The 18,106-nt window shown below is 41.1% G+C and overlaps 1 protein-coding gene across 1 annotated transcript in view; it reads left to right on the top strand.

The window, feature by feature from the left end:
- The window catches only part of LOC126187469 (ADP,ATP carrier protein 2-like), a 34,584-nt gene extending 27,996 nt beyond the window's left edge, over nucleotides 1-6,588 (top strand). Inside the window, exon 4 of the mRNA XM_049928567.1 lies at nucleotides 5,857-6,588. Within this exon, the coding sequence (XP_049784524.1) occupies nucleotides 5,857-6,102 (246 nt within the window). The 3' untranslated portion in view covers nucleotides 6,103-6,588. The remainder of the gene's footprint in view (nucleotides 1-5,856) is intronic.
- Nucleotides 6,589-18,106: the final 11,518 nt, after the last annotated feature.

The raw sequence follows: 18,106 nt of genomic DNA, 5'->3' as shown, positions 1-18,106 counted from the left end.
GTTTATTGGTGTGTCGCCGGAGCTCCGCGTTACAGCAGAATTCCATTGCTCAGTATAATGCACCACTGATCTCTAGAGAATCTGGCAGTTTCTGAATCGTGTGATATGCCAAGGATATTACTCCAAGAAAGACTAGAAAATGGTCCCTGCACTATTATGACAAATGCTATCTGTTTTCACCGATACACAGCTATTATTGCACAAAACAACGCCATTATTTTTCCACGAATATATACAGCAATCATCTCCATTAAAAGTTAGACCGAGACAGCAGTCAGAGCAGTTCTTATTTCACTGATGTACATGTGTGTAGTACTGTGTCGTGAACGGCGGAAGGATTTATGAAAATCAGCACAACATTTATTAAAATGCACAGCTAATGTACAGAGCTTGTACTGTTCTGCTGAACTCACTGGAGAGCCAACAGCATTTGTAATGAAGGTACTCCTGTGACGTTCGTACTGGGGACAAATGAAGGTCGACTGAGAGCGTGACAAAGTGCAGCGTTGCTGCCAACTGTGGCAGCCACACTGCGTTGGGTAACTTGCGCGAAAACATTTACTTAGTCTTCTGTATTTGTTAGAGGCGGAAGTTGTTAATGAAGAGCACTACCAAGTCTCTTTGTAGTAGTTCGATATGTACTGCGTTATACTGATAATGAACCACAAACTTGCCGTGCGTCTCTTGAGTATTCTACGAAGTACTAAATTTACGAGAAGATGCTAAAACGTAATAATACGATTACAAACTCAATTTATCAGAAAAAAAACTGAGATAGAACCATTAAAAGTGTCTAACATGATGTCTATCATCGACATAAATTCCAGTGTCAAGAATGTTTTTCGCACTGTTCGAGTCATGTCCAGTGCACTTAATAAGGCATGGAGGGATTATGTTATTGCCTCTCTTCGACTGTGGAAAATTCAATGTTATAATACAGGATCGTGCGCAAAAGCGAATAACGGTACGGAACAGCATTTGTCTTGCTTACAAAGTACTGAAAGTTATAGGGAATACCAAATTTCATGCATTTTCTCAGATTGTTCTGAATTTAGGGGTAAGCTTCAGCACTTCATTTTGTAAGAATTTATGGCATTCGGTAAACTAGTTTCAAGTAACACACGATAATATGAAGTCCTTTGCCGTATGTTCTATCACTGGACTTTTGCACAAGGGTCAGGAAAAAGCGGTTTTCACTACGCCGTGGTCGATCTTTAGCCTTTCTCAGATAAATAGGTTGTGTCAGACTAGAAGTCGCAGTCTGGAATTAAACAAAATAATAATCCGCCTGCGCTATGAGCTGAGTTCGAAGTATTTATCCTGGGGCACATATTTTCTTCGTGAATGACTGTGGTAAATTCGACCTCTTTACAATAATGTTGTGTTTTAGTCTAGTACTTCTAAAACTAATACATCTGTAATATAAAGAATGGAAAATCTGGTGCAATCTACAAAGTAGCGGGAAGTCCAAAGAGGAAAGTAAGTATTTAAAGTAATACAATTGACTCAAAAGACAGGAGAGAACACGCACCAGAAGCTATTCGTTGTGGCGTGTTATTGCGTGACTGTTTACCGATTTTGAACTGTGTCCTTGCGTTATGATAACTTTGAATAAAATCAGTCATCTTGGTGTTCGGTTGCAGAGGACGAGCAGTTTGTTACAGGCATGACCTTGCTCGCCGCAAACCGTGTACAAGAACTGGTAAAAGAGAGGTACGCTACTGGTTCATTGCCACGAGTTGATAGATTTTGATGGAACAGAGTAGACTCAGTTCAAAGTCGAGAAACAGTCGTGCACTAATACGCCAAGATAACTAGCTCTTCCGTAATGCGAACAGTTTACAGTTTCGTCTCTATTGTGTCGGGTGACTAGAGAAGTAAAAACTATAGTGATACCTATGTGAGAGGGAAAGTTCAACGGCCTTGCCGCAGTGGCAACACCGGTTCCAGTCAGATCACCAAAGTTAAGGCCTGTAGGGCTGGGCTAGCTCTTAGATGGGCAACCACCAGGTATGCCGAGCGCTGTTGGCAAGCGGGGTGCTTGTGAAGCAAACTGAGGAGCTACTTCATTGAAAAGTAGCGGCTCCGGTCTCGTAAAGTGACATACGGCCGGGAAAGCGGTGTGCTGACCCCTTCATATTCTCATTCAGTGAGGTTGAGGATGACACGGCGGTCGGTCGGTACCGTTAGGGCCTTCGTGTCTTGTTCGGGATGAGTTTAGTTTTAAGTGAGAGAGGAAAGAGGCAAATCGCGGTGAGCAATCATACGCAGCGCCGACTATTTCGTTATAAATACTAAAAATATGGCCTTAGCGAAGCAACTTGTCTGCTATCTGATAGATTATTTAGAGGAGGAAATAGATCGTCACATCATATAAAATGCTACTGATCGAAACTGCGTCTACGAGCACCTCTTACAAGGAAACTACCTCAAATCACGAAATAATTTACACTGGTTACCGCAAAACTTATGTACAGCTGTGAATATTGTTCACTATAAAAAAAAAAAAACTATGCAGCGTTTAAGGTAGTAGACGAAACAATTATCAGCCAAGTCTTCTTCTCACCATATCCCCACATTTGGGCGCTCCTATGTGCCTAAACTTTACAGAGGTCTCACTACACATTCCTAGCAGTTAACCCTTTTGGGGACTGAACCAAACATCATGTAGAGATGCTGTTAGTTACTTTAGTTCCAATCAAAAATGAACTCCACCGACATAATTTAGGAGGTTGTTCACAGATATTTCCTGAGTATTCTGGTATAAGGGACCTTTTAGTCTCTGATGGATCGTTACAGGATAATTACATGTGGCTTGATTTCTTACTACATTGTTATGTTCGTTCCTCTACTGCACCGAAAATATATACACAACAATGTAAAAGTCAACGATATGCGCTGTTATCCCGTTCCGAAACAAAATAGTTCCATTCAGTCACGGTAGTTAGGAACCGCACTGAAGACAGTTTGGGCGACAATGGATTGGTCTTGGTGGTCATCTTCATTGACCATTTTGGCCAAGAAAGACGACACCAATACGCCAATCTTTTTGGAGCATACGAAGAACCCAGTTTACGAGGCTCCGGTCGATACTCACATGGACCTGGTTGTTAGGAATGCTGCAGCTGCGAAAGCAGCACGCCAGACTGATGGAACTCTTCACTGTGTGTCCCGATACATTGTAACGCGACAATCCCTATACAAAATCGCGCGTTCACAACTTCGGAGTCAGTTGCACTACAGAAATCGGCAAATGTTAAAAGAACAGGTTACAAGTGGGACCACACGGCAAAGATCAAATCAACAACAATGCCGGTACAAAATCATCTATATGTATGTAACATGTGCTATTAATATGCGGGTGAGGGAAGGCGAATTTACTGAATATGTATACATATAACTTTTACTCAGAATCAGAAATGATACATATGTATAATAATATATTATTACAGTACAGGTAAAAGTCAGTGTAGCGTACTGGGGTAAATTGTGAAATAAAATAAAACGCACTTACTTCATTGAGAGTGTATCTTCATCTTCATCTCCTTGATAGGAGTCTGCACGTCGACTTCCCCCGGGTCCAAGCCTTGGAGTAAAAACTGTAATGGGTGATAACCCAACCAGTTTGATTTTTCGAAGAAGAGCCACTTTTTTTACTCGCATAGTGTCTTGTCTTCTCTCCTGATTTTAAATTGTGTATTTTTTTCCATGTCGAGCTTCGACATTTCGTAATTTTTTGCCCAGTGCTCCAGAGCACGTCCCCTTTTGCTTCTGTTTTTATAGTCTTGGGAAGTAAGTCAGCATTCTAAAGACATGGGAGAGCCTGGAAATCTTCAGTTGTTTTCAGTGTATTCTTCGCGGCAGACAAGAAGAAACTGACTCGGAAAACGTACAGACTACAATGCACTGATGAGCCTAAACATTATGACCACCTACTTAATAGCGCCTTTGTCCGTCTTTGGAACAAAATGCATCACTAATTCTGCGTATAAGGAATCCGAGTTTGTTGGTAGGTTTGTGGCATTGGATGTCTACGCACGGGATATGCAGAGACTAATTCGCGTAAATAACAGACCGCCGATTTGCGCGCGCGGTGATGGCGCCCGATGGCGATACAGGTGGGTCTACAGGATTTACATCAGGTGAATTTGGTCACCGAGACATCAACGTGAGTTGACTCAAATGCTCAAACCACTGAAGGACGGTTCTGGCTCCGAAACACGGACAACTATACTGCTGAAGATTACATCGCCGTCGAGGAAGACATCAAGCATGAACAGACGCAAGTGGTTCGCAGCTGCCATCGTGTCTTCCATTACTGCCATGCAAACGCAAGAGAATATCTGCCATAGCGTCGGAGATTTTCTCCGCTCAGGGAAAGGGTGTTGTATTGTCTTCATCCCCATCCAGCGTGCAGCTCGTCCAGTGTGGCGTCGAATGTAACAAGACTTGTACCAAGGCGGTCGGACCTGCCCCGCAAGGGGCCAATGATGCCAAATGCTAATTTCCATTTTTTTTTTTTCATAGCATAATACTGCTCTCATCAGCCTGCGTCTGTGGCAAGCTGTACTTTTCGAACCGCTGTTCACCTCGATGACGGCGTTTGTGGAGGCGACCATCAACCTAGCGTGGCAAACATGTGATTCATCAGAACAGCCGAAACGTTCCCATTGATCGACGGTCGAATCCCGATGGTCTTGTTTCCACTGCAGTCATAAGTGACGATGTCATTGGGTCGACATGTGAACACGTAGGGGTAGTCTTCAGAGATCTATGTTCAATAGTGAACGATGAACGGTTTGCTCCGAAACACTTGTGCGTGCACCACCATTGAGTTCTTTCGGCAGAGATGCCACAGATCAACATCTATCCTACTTTACAGACCAGACAAGCCTCTGAACCCGACGTGGACATCCAACCATTTAGCGGCTAGTGGCAGTTTCGCTGTCCTCCTACCTCTTTCCCCAGATGCTCCCGACAGTAGCACTTGAATTTTCGACCAGAATCGCCGTTTCGAGATATCGTTCATAAGGTCAGCGTAATAATAATCTACCCTTTGTCAAAATCGCTTATCTCAATGGATTTCCCCATTTGCAGCCCGTGTCTTCGTTAGGGTGATCCCCCGTCCGTGTCTGCTTTGCTGCACACTTTAATTACCGTGTCAGTGTCTGCACCGCCATCAGGCGGCATCCACCGTCGCGGTAGGCAGTGGTCATAATGTTTTGGCTGATCAGTATGAGTAGCGTAGTATTGTCGCATGTTCCCCATCTCGTTGGGGAACCTGAGACTTGCAACTTTTGTATTGCGACGGCTGCAGAACACGAGAAAAATGTCGCTGAACAGGCATGAAATGTGTCCCATGACTCGTGTCGATTTGACGCTAGGTGTGTACAAAGTTTAAGGGAACAGTTCGGCATGTGTTACGTACTACGTTGTACGAGTACACTGAGAGAACAAATTAAACACACTGTATAAAACTGTACTTGTTTTACATGAGTGGTTGTGTTTTTGGTTATTGCATATTAAAGACTTTCGCAGTGTTGCGAAGGTATTTTGACAGAAACAAAGACAACTGGGACAAAAAACCGAATATATCATAATTACACTATTACTCTGCAGCGAGCCACAGTAAACCAAGGATCCATAACACCATTACACTCAGAAAATATCCCTTCACAAGCCCTGAAGTTTTGTAGATGGTGTTCGGTTTTACCCTATAGAGCATTAACAGGAGATACGTATAACAAATGCTGACATATTTCTATGCAGATAATCTCCGCCAGTAACTGGCACGCTCTTTTTTTGCTCTCCATCCGAGCGAGCATTTGCACAGAATCCCTTTTACTCGTTTTTCAGACGGTGACGACAGGTGCGGGTATCATTTCGTACCCATTCGACACCGTGCGACGGCGGATGATGATGCAGTCCGGACGTGCCAAGGCGGACATCGTCTACAAGAACACGATGCACTGCTGGGCGGTCATCTACAAGACTGAGGGCGGCAAGGCCTTCTTCAAGGGCGCCTTCTCCAACGTCCTGCGAGGCACGGGTGGCGCGCTCGTGCTCGTCCTCTACGACGAGATCAAGAACTTCCTGTTCTAAGCAGCGACAGCGTAGCCGCTTTCCTCGTAGTTGCAAGGCAGCGGGCGGGACCACTGCCGACAGCCGAAAGCCGGGCCGGACGAGGCGTCGCACTCCCAGTCGAAGCGAGGGGCGAAGTCTGCGGCGCCGCGTCCACTTGCAGGGATCTAGGGGGAGGGGGTCTTCAACGTAAAATTCCAACTGAAGGGTAGAAGTACACACACATACACACTCTCCCGACTCGCGCTCATCAAATAAACTGTTTGACTGGTCGGGGAGGTACGTATTTGTTATCGCTGGTCCACGAGTTATTCAAAGGTGTCTAAAGCAGCCAGTTTCCGTTACAAAAAACATGTTCCGATTAGTTCCTAGGTTAGCATTTTCTTTTTATAGGTGAGAATCATCCCTTCAGCAAATAGTTGAAAGACAAGATCGCAGCGTTTCGCAACATATTTATACACATACTGTCATCAGCCACCAACATACGTAAAAATAAAATAACTATAACACGATGTTTGTCTTGTGACTGACAACAATCATCAACTATTTTTCAGCACCGGCGAGAAGCGTCTGCAGTATGGAGACAAAAGCTGGCACCACTCTCATTTTAGCGGCTGGTTAAGTATTTGTTACCTTACTGAGGTGAAATCACTATAACAGGTTTGTTTCAAGAGTAACTTTGGGAAAATTTCACAACTATTATGTACAAATGAGGTAAAGAAAAAGCAACGACAATGCCAATGGAAACCCCTTTCGAACTGCACGCTTGATCACGGCAGGCAACATAATGCGCAAATTACAAATATAGAACTTTTACGGGAAATAATTAACGAGATGGACTATTTCTCCTCTACTGAAAATCCAGTTGTTTCAGGTTACACAGTTCCAAACTCGTGACGACACTTGGCACATATGCTACCTCTCAAAACTCACACAGTGGTAAAGTTCTCACATACAATAGCTCTTAATACCTTCAAAGCATCTTCTTCGAAGCGCAGATCGCCGAAATGGCGTCAATAGAAAGACTTGAGCCAGGCGGTCTAACGACCCCAGACGATTATTTCATTTCAATACTTCTTTGTTTTGCAGAGCTGAATTATACACAGATTTTCCGTTGATGTGAATGTGGCACACGGTTACAGAAAACTCATGTGCGTAATACCGACATATGATTACATGTTTCAGAGGATACCCCGATCGACGTAAACGAGTTCATCATAGTCGTTCTGAACAGATGTTCCAACCTGCACTTTAAAAAAATTACCAGTGAATCATTCGAAGCCATATATTACATAAAAGTTATGTTTCTAATATGTTATAATTGACCCATCGAGCTTTCTCCAATTTTAATGGTAAGGCTTATGCCAAGCAAGTTGTCTTGCTAAAGACCAAACTATGCTGTATTCCATGATGAATAATGAATGCCAATTTACAATTTTCTGAAGATACTAAATACCAGAAAGAAAGGATACATGACAATGAATCTTCCCAGTGGAGTCACGACACAACATATTCATGCTTTCTCTGTCGGAGTTAACGTCCCAGTAAAAATAGACAATTATCAACATAAACCCCTTTAGTTTACACTCGCCGCATAATAGCTTAAGAAGTTTTCTTTATGAATAACATTTGAAAACAGGATCTCTTTTTTGTTATACCGTCACAGTTTCCTACGTTATAAAGTACGGAACAAATTATTCGCACCTACGATAGCAATCCTGATTTAAATCCTCCATCCTTATTCTTAATAAACAAATTAAAACGTGTTCACTCTGCAAGAGTCCGCCACACGAGGCCCTGAAAGGTGTCTCCCAGAATCCTGAAACCAAGCGACTTGCCTGTAAAGAACCAAGTGTCCATAGTTTTTCACAAGGAGACACAGCTAAAGAGAAAAGAGTCATCGCTTTTTCAAACATGCACACTGAAACATAAGCTTATTGTAAACACAACACAGATCTAATGACTCACAAAAACAAAATCATTATATTTTTTGATATATTCCTCTCCTATTTTGTACAGGCGGCTTCATACACAATTTTTATTATAATCTACATATTCTTGAATCGAGCACCAAGAAGAAGCACTCGAGACTTTGTTCAACAAATTATTGTTTTGGACGTTTTGCTCGACTCCAGCGCCAACTTGGCGACAGACAGATGAAGAGGAAGAAGAAATAGTGAATCAAGAGGCCAAGGCTCATTTTAACTGGCTATAAAGCTGGAGCAGATGGCCTTAAAGTGCTTTCCTTGAACACTTCAACAGCTTGCTCTTATTTCCTTTTTCTTAGTTTTCATGAATTGGTAAGCAACAGGTATGCGACTCAGACAGTAACAATCACTAGAAGCTGCAACAGCAGCTGTATGAGCGAAGTTGATAGCGCTACGTTCACAAGTCAGTTTTGTCTGAACTACAGATTTAACTATTAAACAATTAGAACTTGGTCTCGAGCATTTTATTAGTTCTTGAAAACAGCAGTTGGAGAGAACTGAGGAGCAGAAAACGTCATCCTGAAAACAAATGTACTACTAGTCATTTGTCTCCAACCATCCTGATTTAGGTTTTGCGTGATTTCCCTAAATCGTTTCAGGCAAATGCCGGGATGGTTCCTTTGAAAGGGCGCGGCCGATTTCCTTCCCAATCCTTCCCTAACCCGAGCTTGCGCTCCGTCTCTAATGACCTCGTTGTCGACGGGACGTTCAACACTAACCACCACCACCACCACTAGTCATTTCAAAAGTAGCGGGCTACGGAGTTGTCCTTAGCGCCTTGAGTAGAGTAAAAAGTAGTTTTTCTTGGTATTGCAATACATACAGGGCCTGAAAAAGAAGACTGGTATTCCATCCACGTTTGGTACCAACAATTCGATTCCCGGCGGGGTCAGGGATTTTCTCTGCCTCGTGATGACTGGGTGTTGTGTGATGTCCTTAGGTTAGTTAGGTTTAAGTAGTTCTAAGTTCTAGGGGACTGATGACCATAGATGTTAAGTCCCATAGTGCTCAGAGCATTTTTTTGGTACCAACAAACCGCCGTTGCTTTGCTGTTAGCATGCTGAGTAGTTCAAAATGGTTCAAATGGCTCTGAGCACTATGGGACTTAACATCTATGGTCTTCAGTCCCCTAGAACTTAGAACTACTTAAACCTAACTAGCCTAAAGACAGCACACAACACCCAACCATCACGAGGCAGAGAAAATCCCTGCTGAGTAGTCTAGTGGCATATTACTTCACAATGCTTTGCTACCAAACAATACCAAAGAGGCTACTCGGAGGCTCGCTTGCGTAATGTGACGAACATTCCCAGGCTAAGCACGCCAAAGCTAAGAGTAAATGTCGTTCGGAAGTATCAGTTCATCTGCGTTACGAAGCTAGCCAAGTGTGGCGTGCGCCTTTGGTTCGACCTTGGAAGTCCATTCATAGAGAGCAGTTACATAATTTTCCCCCCTGTCGCCTCGTCTAATGCGCTAGAGATCACTCAGAGACCTAGTAAAGGTATGACGTCAGGGCCGCGTTTAGCACGAGGCAGCCCGGGGAGCGCAGCCACCGAAATAACGTGCTTGTGCTGCTCCCAAACAGGAACCTGGCACTCTCCACCCCCCCCCCCCCTCTCTACACACAATTTATTCGCGAAGAGTGCCACATTAGTTGTTAAGCTATCCCAACTCGGCTTCCTAATACACCTTGCTTAGGTTCAGATGCCGTAAACGCCACCCATAATGTATTGACAACCAAAGGCAATTGTGGAGATGACGGACTTTCTCATGCACACTTCAAATACGTGTTCTACGTATGTGTGTTTCTTTGACGGGGTGAGGATGTACTCACGAATTTATGACTCGTAGTTAACTGTATGGCCAGTAGACAGAGATTTTCTAATTATTATGGGGCTACGAATTGTTCTTTTATTCACTTTCACCACAGCTGCATTTAATACACTGAGGTGACAGAAGTCATGGGATACCTGCTGATATAGTGTTGGACCTTCTTTTGCTTGGCATAGGGCAATAATACGACGAGGCATGAACTCAACAAGTCCCATGCACAAATATTGAGCAACCCTCCCTCTAAAGCCGTCCATAACTAAGAAAGTGTTGCCAGTGCAGTATTTTGTGCACGAACTGATCTCTCGATTATGTCCCATAAATGTTCGATGGGATTCATCTTGGGCGATTTTGGTGGTCAAATCATTTGCTCAAATTGTCCAGGATGTTCTTCAAACCAATTGCGAAAAATTGTAGCCCAGTGACAATTCCATCGCTGTTTTGGAATATGAAGTCCATGAATGGCTGCAAATGGTCTCCAAGCAGCCAAACATAACCATTTCCAGTCAATGATCGGTTCAGTTGGAACAGAGGACCCAGACCATTCCATGTAAAACCCACATCATTGTGGAGCCACCACCAGCTTCCACAGTGGTTCGCTGACAACTTAACTCCATGGCTTCATGGTGTCTGTGCCAGACTCTAGACCTACCATCAGATCTTACGAAACTGAAACAGAGACTCACTTGACCAAGCCACAGTTTTCCAGTCGTCTAGGGTCCAACCCACATGGTCACGAATGCAGGAGGTGCTGCAGGCAATGTTGTGCTGTTAGCGAAGGCCGCCGCGTCGCTGTCTCCTGCCATAGCCCATTAAACGCTAAATTCTGCCGCACTGTCCTGACGTTCATCGTACCTCCCACATTGATTTCTGCGGTTATTTCACACAGTGTTGCTTTTCTGTTAGCATTGACAACTCTACGTAAACGCCGTTGCTCTCGATCGTTAACTGAAGGCCGTCGGCCACTGCGTAGTCAGTGGTGATAGGTAAAGTTTGAAATCTGATATTCTCGGCAGACTCTTGACACTGTGGATCTCAGAACACTGAATTTCCTAATGATTTCCGAAATGGAATGTCACATGCGTCTATTTCCAACTACCATTCCGCATTCGAAGTCTGTTAATTCCAGTCGTGCGGCCTTAATACGTCGGAAAACTTTTCACAGGCATCACCTGAGTACAAATGCACTGCCCTTTTTTACATCGTGCACGCGATTTTATATCTTGTATCTGCGATATTACCGTTATCTGCATATGTGCACATCACTGTCACATGACGTTTGTCACATCAGTGTACATCTGCACCTCAACAAGCAATATAAGGAGAGTATTGATGGAAAGTAACATCAATTATCGGTGTATGATGAAAATGAAACAGTTTAACAAGGATACGAGACACTGCGACCCACCGATTTCGATGAGCTTCAAAGTGCTATTTGGGAGCTACTGGTACTGGAAAGTTGCCGAGAATATGCATCTATCTATTAAGTTACGAACTTGATACGTATAAAAAAATTTCCTTACTTTCGAGTTTTCTAACGATTCCATCTATCCCGAAACGGGTCCTGCATCATAACTTATTACCTCGACGTTGTCATAAACTGGAGCGAATTGACCTAAACTCGATCATAGGAGTTTACTAGTGGTCCATGTCTAGTACGTCAAAGCTTATCAAAATCATTGCCACAGCACATTTTTAATCTGATAAGTAAAGAGCGTTTCTCTGTAGACGGTGATTACAGCAGTGTGGTACTGCAGCTAAATGACACCTCCCAGGTGTGCAACTTTAGTGGACAAAGCACAAGAAATAGGTGTGCAACTTTAGTGGACAAAGCACAAGAAATTCGCAACGAGTAGTCATTTTATAATTCCAGAATGAAAACTGGTGCTGCTGCCCATTCAAACTGAAACGCCATGAGGACAGTGTTCTACAAATTCCAAATTGGCATGTAGTGTGCTACGTTCTGCATACAAGGAGCGATTAAGTAGCAAGTTTCTTATACAGAAATCTCATCTGAATGTTGTTTGTTTGTGAGAAGCTCATGTTATGCTTCCTGTAAGAAGAAATATCTACCAACATGTGTTGGGATTTTACCAGTCGCAGGCTCTGCCTTATGAATACTGTGATTAATTGTTCTTCAATACTGTGGTTAATTGTTCCTCAATATTGTTGTACATCTTAGGCTGGCTCCCACAACCCACATGCAAATATAGAATTAATGGGTTGAGGGAGCCCATACTCAGTGCCGTACAGGATCTCTGTAGCCTCAAGCGACTAGTACCCTAGAGGACAGACTTACCGTTTCTTAACTATGTAGGAGCATACAGTCATGTCACATACCTTGAGTCACAAAATGGGCGTGTTTGGAGCAATACAAATATCCATACAGATAGCACGATGACATTAGCAGTTTCTTTGTTGTGGGACCTGCAGCATATATTATGTCACAGTAGGACATTATGCACAGAATTGGTAGACAGTATGCAACAACTACAGGCAGCAGCAATGGTTTACTCAAAGTTGACATTTGTCCATCTACAACTTCAGAACACGTACTGATGAAGGCAATAAAGCCGAAATCAGCTTGTATAAGAAAATAAAATATCAAGCAGTGTACTGTCTACCAATTCTCTGCATTATGTCCTACTGGGATATTTGCTGTACCACTGAGTGTGAGCACTGCAGACATTGCTGCGGCTTTCCGTGATGGAGAGCACAATGGTGTGCACAACAACAGCACTGGACACAGGAGTAGCAATACATTCACTTTTCAGATGAGTCCTGGTTTTGTGTACAGCATAATGATGGACATATCTATGTGTGGAGCTCTGAGCAGGACAAATATTGCCATATTATTGTGAGATGGGCCCAGCACATGGCATGACTGTACGGGCTGCAATTAGGTGCACAACAAGATTACCTCTAATCCACATAGCTAATAATTATGACAACATGCATTCCTTTTCTGATGTACTCAGACTGATAGCTGTGCCCTATCTCCAGATCTCCATGACATTATCTTTCAACAACATAACACAAGAATGCATGTTACCCTTGGCGTTCTGATATACCTCGATACAACGGGTCTCCAACTGATGCCCCGGCCAGCATGCTGCTCAGCCCTCACTCACTGATAACATCTGGTCATGGATTACGGAGGGACTGGCAAGCGACTCACCAACCATTACAATTGCCATACTCCGGCACAGAGTTGAAGGAGCGTGGAAAATTGCAAGTTGCAGATCTTCTACAAATTTAACTTGTATTGTTTCTGTCATACTGTACATGCACAGTAAGTCAAATTTTATTATTTGTTCTTCTTTCTAGTGTTGCAATTTAATAGCCATTATTGAATATGACAGTTAAACATTTACAGTTAACAATGATTTAAGTTCAAACAACATCTAATGCTAGGACATATTATTACACACGCTATCATTTTTGCATGTACAGTATCTTTTCCCAGTACCTCTTTAGAAATATAGCAAACCTATTTCTGAGCTAACCAAGAATGGTACAGAGTCTTTAATGTCTTGCTCAAAATAGCTGAAGCATTTGCAACATTAATATCAGGCTTTACCTTTGTGTAAAGGACTACACAAGTGCAGTGAAATAGCTGCATAAAAAATAAGAATACAAGATCAGAACGTACAAGTTGTAGATCATACATGAAAAACTCTTGAAGAGATTCAGTTGTCCGCTTTGCATTTCTTTAAAATGCCTCAAAATACTAAAACAAAAAAGTTTTAATTGCCGGAATTGAATAACAACATTTTCCTATATAAGTTCTCTTTTTAAGAGTTTACAGCTGATTAATTTTATTATTATTTTTCCCCTACTTCTCATCTTGTGCTCCACAATGCTTTCTTCCTCCATTGACAGAACACTATTTTTTATTGCTATGAAAATTCTGCATCCGTTTACTTAGAAAATCGACATCTTTTCTTTTAAGTGATAGTGTGATACTGCTGCTGTGTCAGATATTCTGTAAGCCGAAATTACTCCCAGAGGATTCTTCAATTTGTGTGTGTGTGTGTGTGTGTGTGTGTGTGTGTGTGTGTGTGTGTGTGTGTGTATAAATACATACAACAGACTAGCTGATTTGTCTTGAATTTATTTCTCGGTGTGATGAATATAATCTCTCTTACTCCATAATTTATTATTTTAGATCTTTTTTGGTACTGATACATGGCTCTGTAACTAAAATGAGTGGATTCTTCTTAGTTTTTCAGTATCCTCTAAAATAAAGGCACTACTCGAAACCAATTATATGCTTGTAATTACCAGTATCTATTGTGATCTTTTCCCTCCTCCATACAAGCTTTCCCAATATTTATACAGTTCACCTTACTTGACAGACAGAACAAAACACAGAACGGTTCAGTCACAGCTTATGGATTTCTTAGAATTAAATTTTTCCATGCAAACAAACATAATCTGCAAAATGTAAGAATCCCATTGTTACACATAGTATTAATCTACAAAGAAGACTGGATGAACTATTTATCGCTACTGTTGGACACGAAGGGTTACTTACAGTAGTAAATTCATCACAGGCAGAGAAGAAGTCCTCTAATGATGTATGGTAGTCTGGAGATATTAGTGAATGATCATTTTAGAGAAAAAAGAAACAAGAAGAACTATAGTGTTTCTAATTAACAAGTTTAATCAAATGAAATAATGAAAAAACTTGCAGCTTTTCCTAGATTTCCACTGAGTTGCTACATTGGGAATACTCCTTCATATTTAAATGTGTAGCAGTGTTAGAAGTACATAAAATGGTAAAACACATAACTATGGAACTAAATATTAATTAACACACTAGCCGTGAATTTTACTACGCCAGGTAAAGAAATTTGAACAGGAAAGACTAGCATTGAGAGCCCCATCTACCAGTCTTTGGACTGATGATCACAACATTTTATCTGTTCAGACAACAATGGAGTCATCATACATAAGTAGACATAAAATACAATTTTACAGATACCAAGATTATCAAAATTTAATTACTGCTCACCCCTTTATATAATACTAATTAAAATTACCTTCACATTGTTCAAAGATATCTATCTTATCAGTCAATACAGGTGCATGATTCTACAGATATCCACAAGCAATCATGATACACAAGAGGAAATACAAGTATAAGAAGCTGAAAAGACCCTATATGCAGTTCAGAACACATAAGAGATTTTATTCCAGCATATACATAACAGAAGAAGACATGCAGATCAAAAAGGTTGACAGTGTTAAATTTCAGGGATTACAACTCAATAAATTCAGTTGGGAAGGGCACACTACAGAATTGCTGAAGTGCCTATACAAATCTCTATTTGCAATGAGAATGATGTCAGATGTAGGAGACATAAATAAAAATACTTGCATACTTTTCTTACTTTCATTCTATTGTGTCATATCTGATCATATTCTGGGGTAACTTACCAAACCAAATAGAAGTTTTTAGCATTCAGAAGCATGTAATAAGACTCATATGTGGCATAAATTCAAGAACATTATGTACAAACTTGTTCAAGGAACTTTGTACTCTAACCTCTGCTTCTTGGTATGTTTATTATTTAATGAAATTTGTTGTGAGGAATATATCTCTATTTCCAATCAGCAGCTCAATACATAGTATTAATACTAGGAATAAAAGTAATCTACATAAAGATTTAAAATCACTTACCTTGGTCTGAAAAGGAGTCCAATATTCAGGAATACACATTTTCAAGAGATTGGTTTCAGATAAAGCACAGTTTAAGCAGAGTTTGAAAGACTTTTTAATAGGTAACTCCTTCTACTCTATAGATGGATATCTTAACAGGGACTGTTAGACCAACTTAAGTAAAAAAATCTGTTAGATATCAGGTTTGACAGCACTTGGTCACAACACTCAATATTATGTACTTTGTGTATGATAAATTTATTAAAAGTGAATACCGTATTTACTCGAACCTAAGCCGCACCCGAATCTAAGCCGCACCTGAAAAATGAGACTCGAAATAAAGGAAAAAAAAAAAAAATCCCGAATCTAAGCCGCACCTGAAATTTGAGACTCGAAATTCAAGGGGAGAGAAAAGTTTTAGGCCGCACCTCCAAATCGAAATAAAGTTTGTCCATTGTAATATGAGACACAATTTAGGTCAAATGAATGACGATACAGCTACAGTAGTTTGGTTCGAGTCTAAGCTTAGCAGTTAAGCTTTACCACGTAGCCATTGCTATGCGTCAGGCGCTCCATCCGTATTTATACGGGTGCCCTTCCTTTTTCACGTGCTTCGTCTGGTTTGAATCGATTGCTTATTTTGCTTTGATCTGATAATTGCCGTTTTCTTTGTTATAGGTGTTTGCGTCACTCTTAAGCTGAAAATGCATTACTGCACTGTGTCATGCATTGTTTGTCGCATTCTGATAGTGCGTGTTTACGGCCTGTTGCGGCTCGCTGCACGGCTTGCTTTTGTGCGCGCTACCGCCGCGTACAATTAAAAAAAAAAGAGGAATCGTCTCATTAGCGAAACAATGGCAAGAGACCACAATTTGTTGTTACTTACACTGCTGCTTTCTTTAATAATGATCAACAAGAATCAAATAATAGACTGCATGATAGAACATGTTCTGAACGAAAGTTAGGCGAAAATTTTTCTCCGTTTGAAAATCTTTGCGGTCGCTTCTTTATTACATCAAATTCTGCACAGAAATTAGAGTCATTTTAGATTTAAAAATCTAGTCACTTGCCGTGCTTCATTTCTGACTGTATCACTATTAGGCATAAGAATAATACGAATATAAACATAACACGATACGTATATTCTTCCGCGTTTGCTGTTGTCTCACTCTAGTTTCATAGTTTATTAGGCAGACAGGATTTAAATGAGATAGCAGCAAACACGAAAGAATACATGGCAAAATGTTTATATTCGTATAATTCTTATGGTGAAGAGAATACTGTATATGATTCAAATTTCATCAGCAACCATCTCTTCTCACAGATAGGAAAAAATTCAGAACGTAGAGTTGGCCATATTGACAAACATCCCAAACAGTCTTGCCAGTCAGATTTTCGTAGTACACTGAAATTGTGCTACATTCGAAGATGAACAATACGGAATTTGTATTTACTTCGTTGGATAATGTATGAAAATGCAGTGGTCGAAACTCGCGGCGGAGAAAAAAAAGCTCGTCTTCCACTTTTTTTTTAAATTTATTTACTGACGCTGAGATTTTGGCGCCAGTATTTATCCTTGTGCCTACAAAGCATGCCTGCGTATCGCTACATATATTCGGCGGCAGAAGTTAGCTGTGGCGGCATGTACCGACATTTTTCATAACTTCTGCTTGCTTTGCACTCGATTCTAAGCCGCAGGCGGTTTTTTGGATTACGAAAACCGGAAAAAAAGTGCGGCTTAGATTCGAGTAAATACAGTAACTATGTTTCATTCTGACAGTGTATTAATTCTGTAAATGTTAGCAGTTTCAGTTTACTGTAATGTATCCACATATTTTGCAATCTCCTGACAAATGATCAGGGTAGTGAGTATTATATTCAATTGTTTTATGTTTCTTTATGTTATACTTTCTGACTTGTTCCACATCCATGAGAATCATCTCGCTTTTGGGTCTATGGAACGAAAACTGAATCTAATCTAATCTAATCCTCCCACTTTAATAAAAAGTATGCTAAATGCTATTAGGTAGTATAGATAAAAACAACACACAGTGAATCACATACTGAATATTTGCTATTCATAATCTTTTTAAGAACCTCATGTGTACAAGGAAGAGCAAAAGTAACTTCATATATATTTTTTTTTTATCTCATCAGTCTTCTGACTGGTCTGATGCAGTCCACTACAATCCTCCTTCTGTGCCAACCTCTTATTCTCAGAGTAGTACCTACACAAAATTTCCTCAGCTGTTTGTTGGATGTATTCCAGTCCCCATCTTCCCCTACAGTTGTACCCTCTACAGCTCCCTCAAGTACCCTGGAGGTTATTTATTGATGTCTTAACAGATGTCCTCTCATCCTGTTCCTTCTTGTCAATGTTTTTCGCAAGCTCCTCTCATTGCTGATTCAGTGATGAACATCCTCATTTCTTATACGTCCACTTACTTCTTAATTTTCAACATCCTTTCCACCTCAAAGCCTTTGAATCTCTCTCTCTCTCTCTCTCTCTCTCTCTCTCTCTCTCTCTCTCTCTCTCTCTCTT

The sequence above is a fragment of the Schistocerca cancellata genome, chromosome 5 (genome assembly GCF_023864275.1).
Source record: "Schistocerca cancellata isolate TAMUIC-IGC-003103 chromosome 5, iqSchCanc2.1, whole genome shotgun sequence".
NCBI classification, from domain to species: Eukaryota; Metazoa; Arthropoda; class Insecta; order Orthoptera; family Acrididae; genus Schistocerca; species Schistocerca cancellata.
The sequence above is the reverse complement of the archived record's forward strand: the minus strand, read 5'-3'. Positions and strand labels throughout refer to the sequence as shown.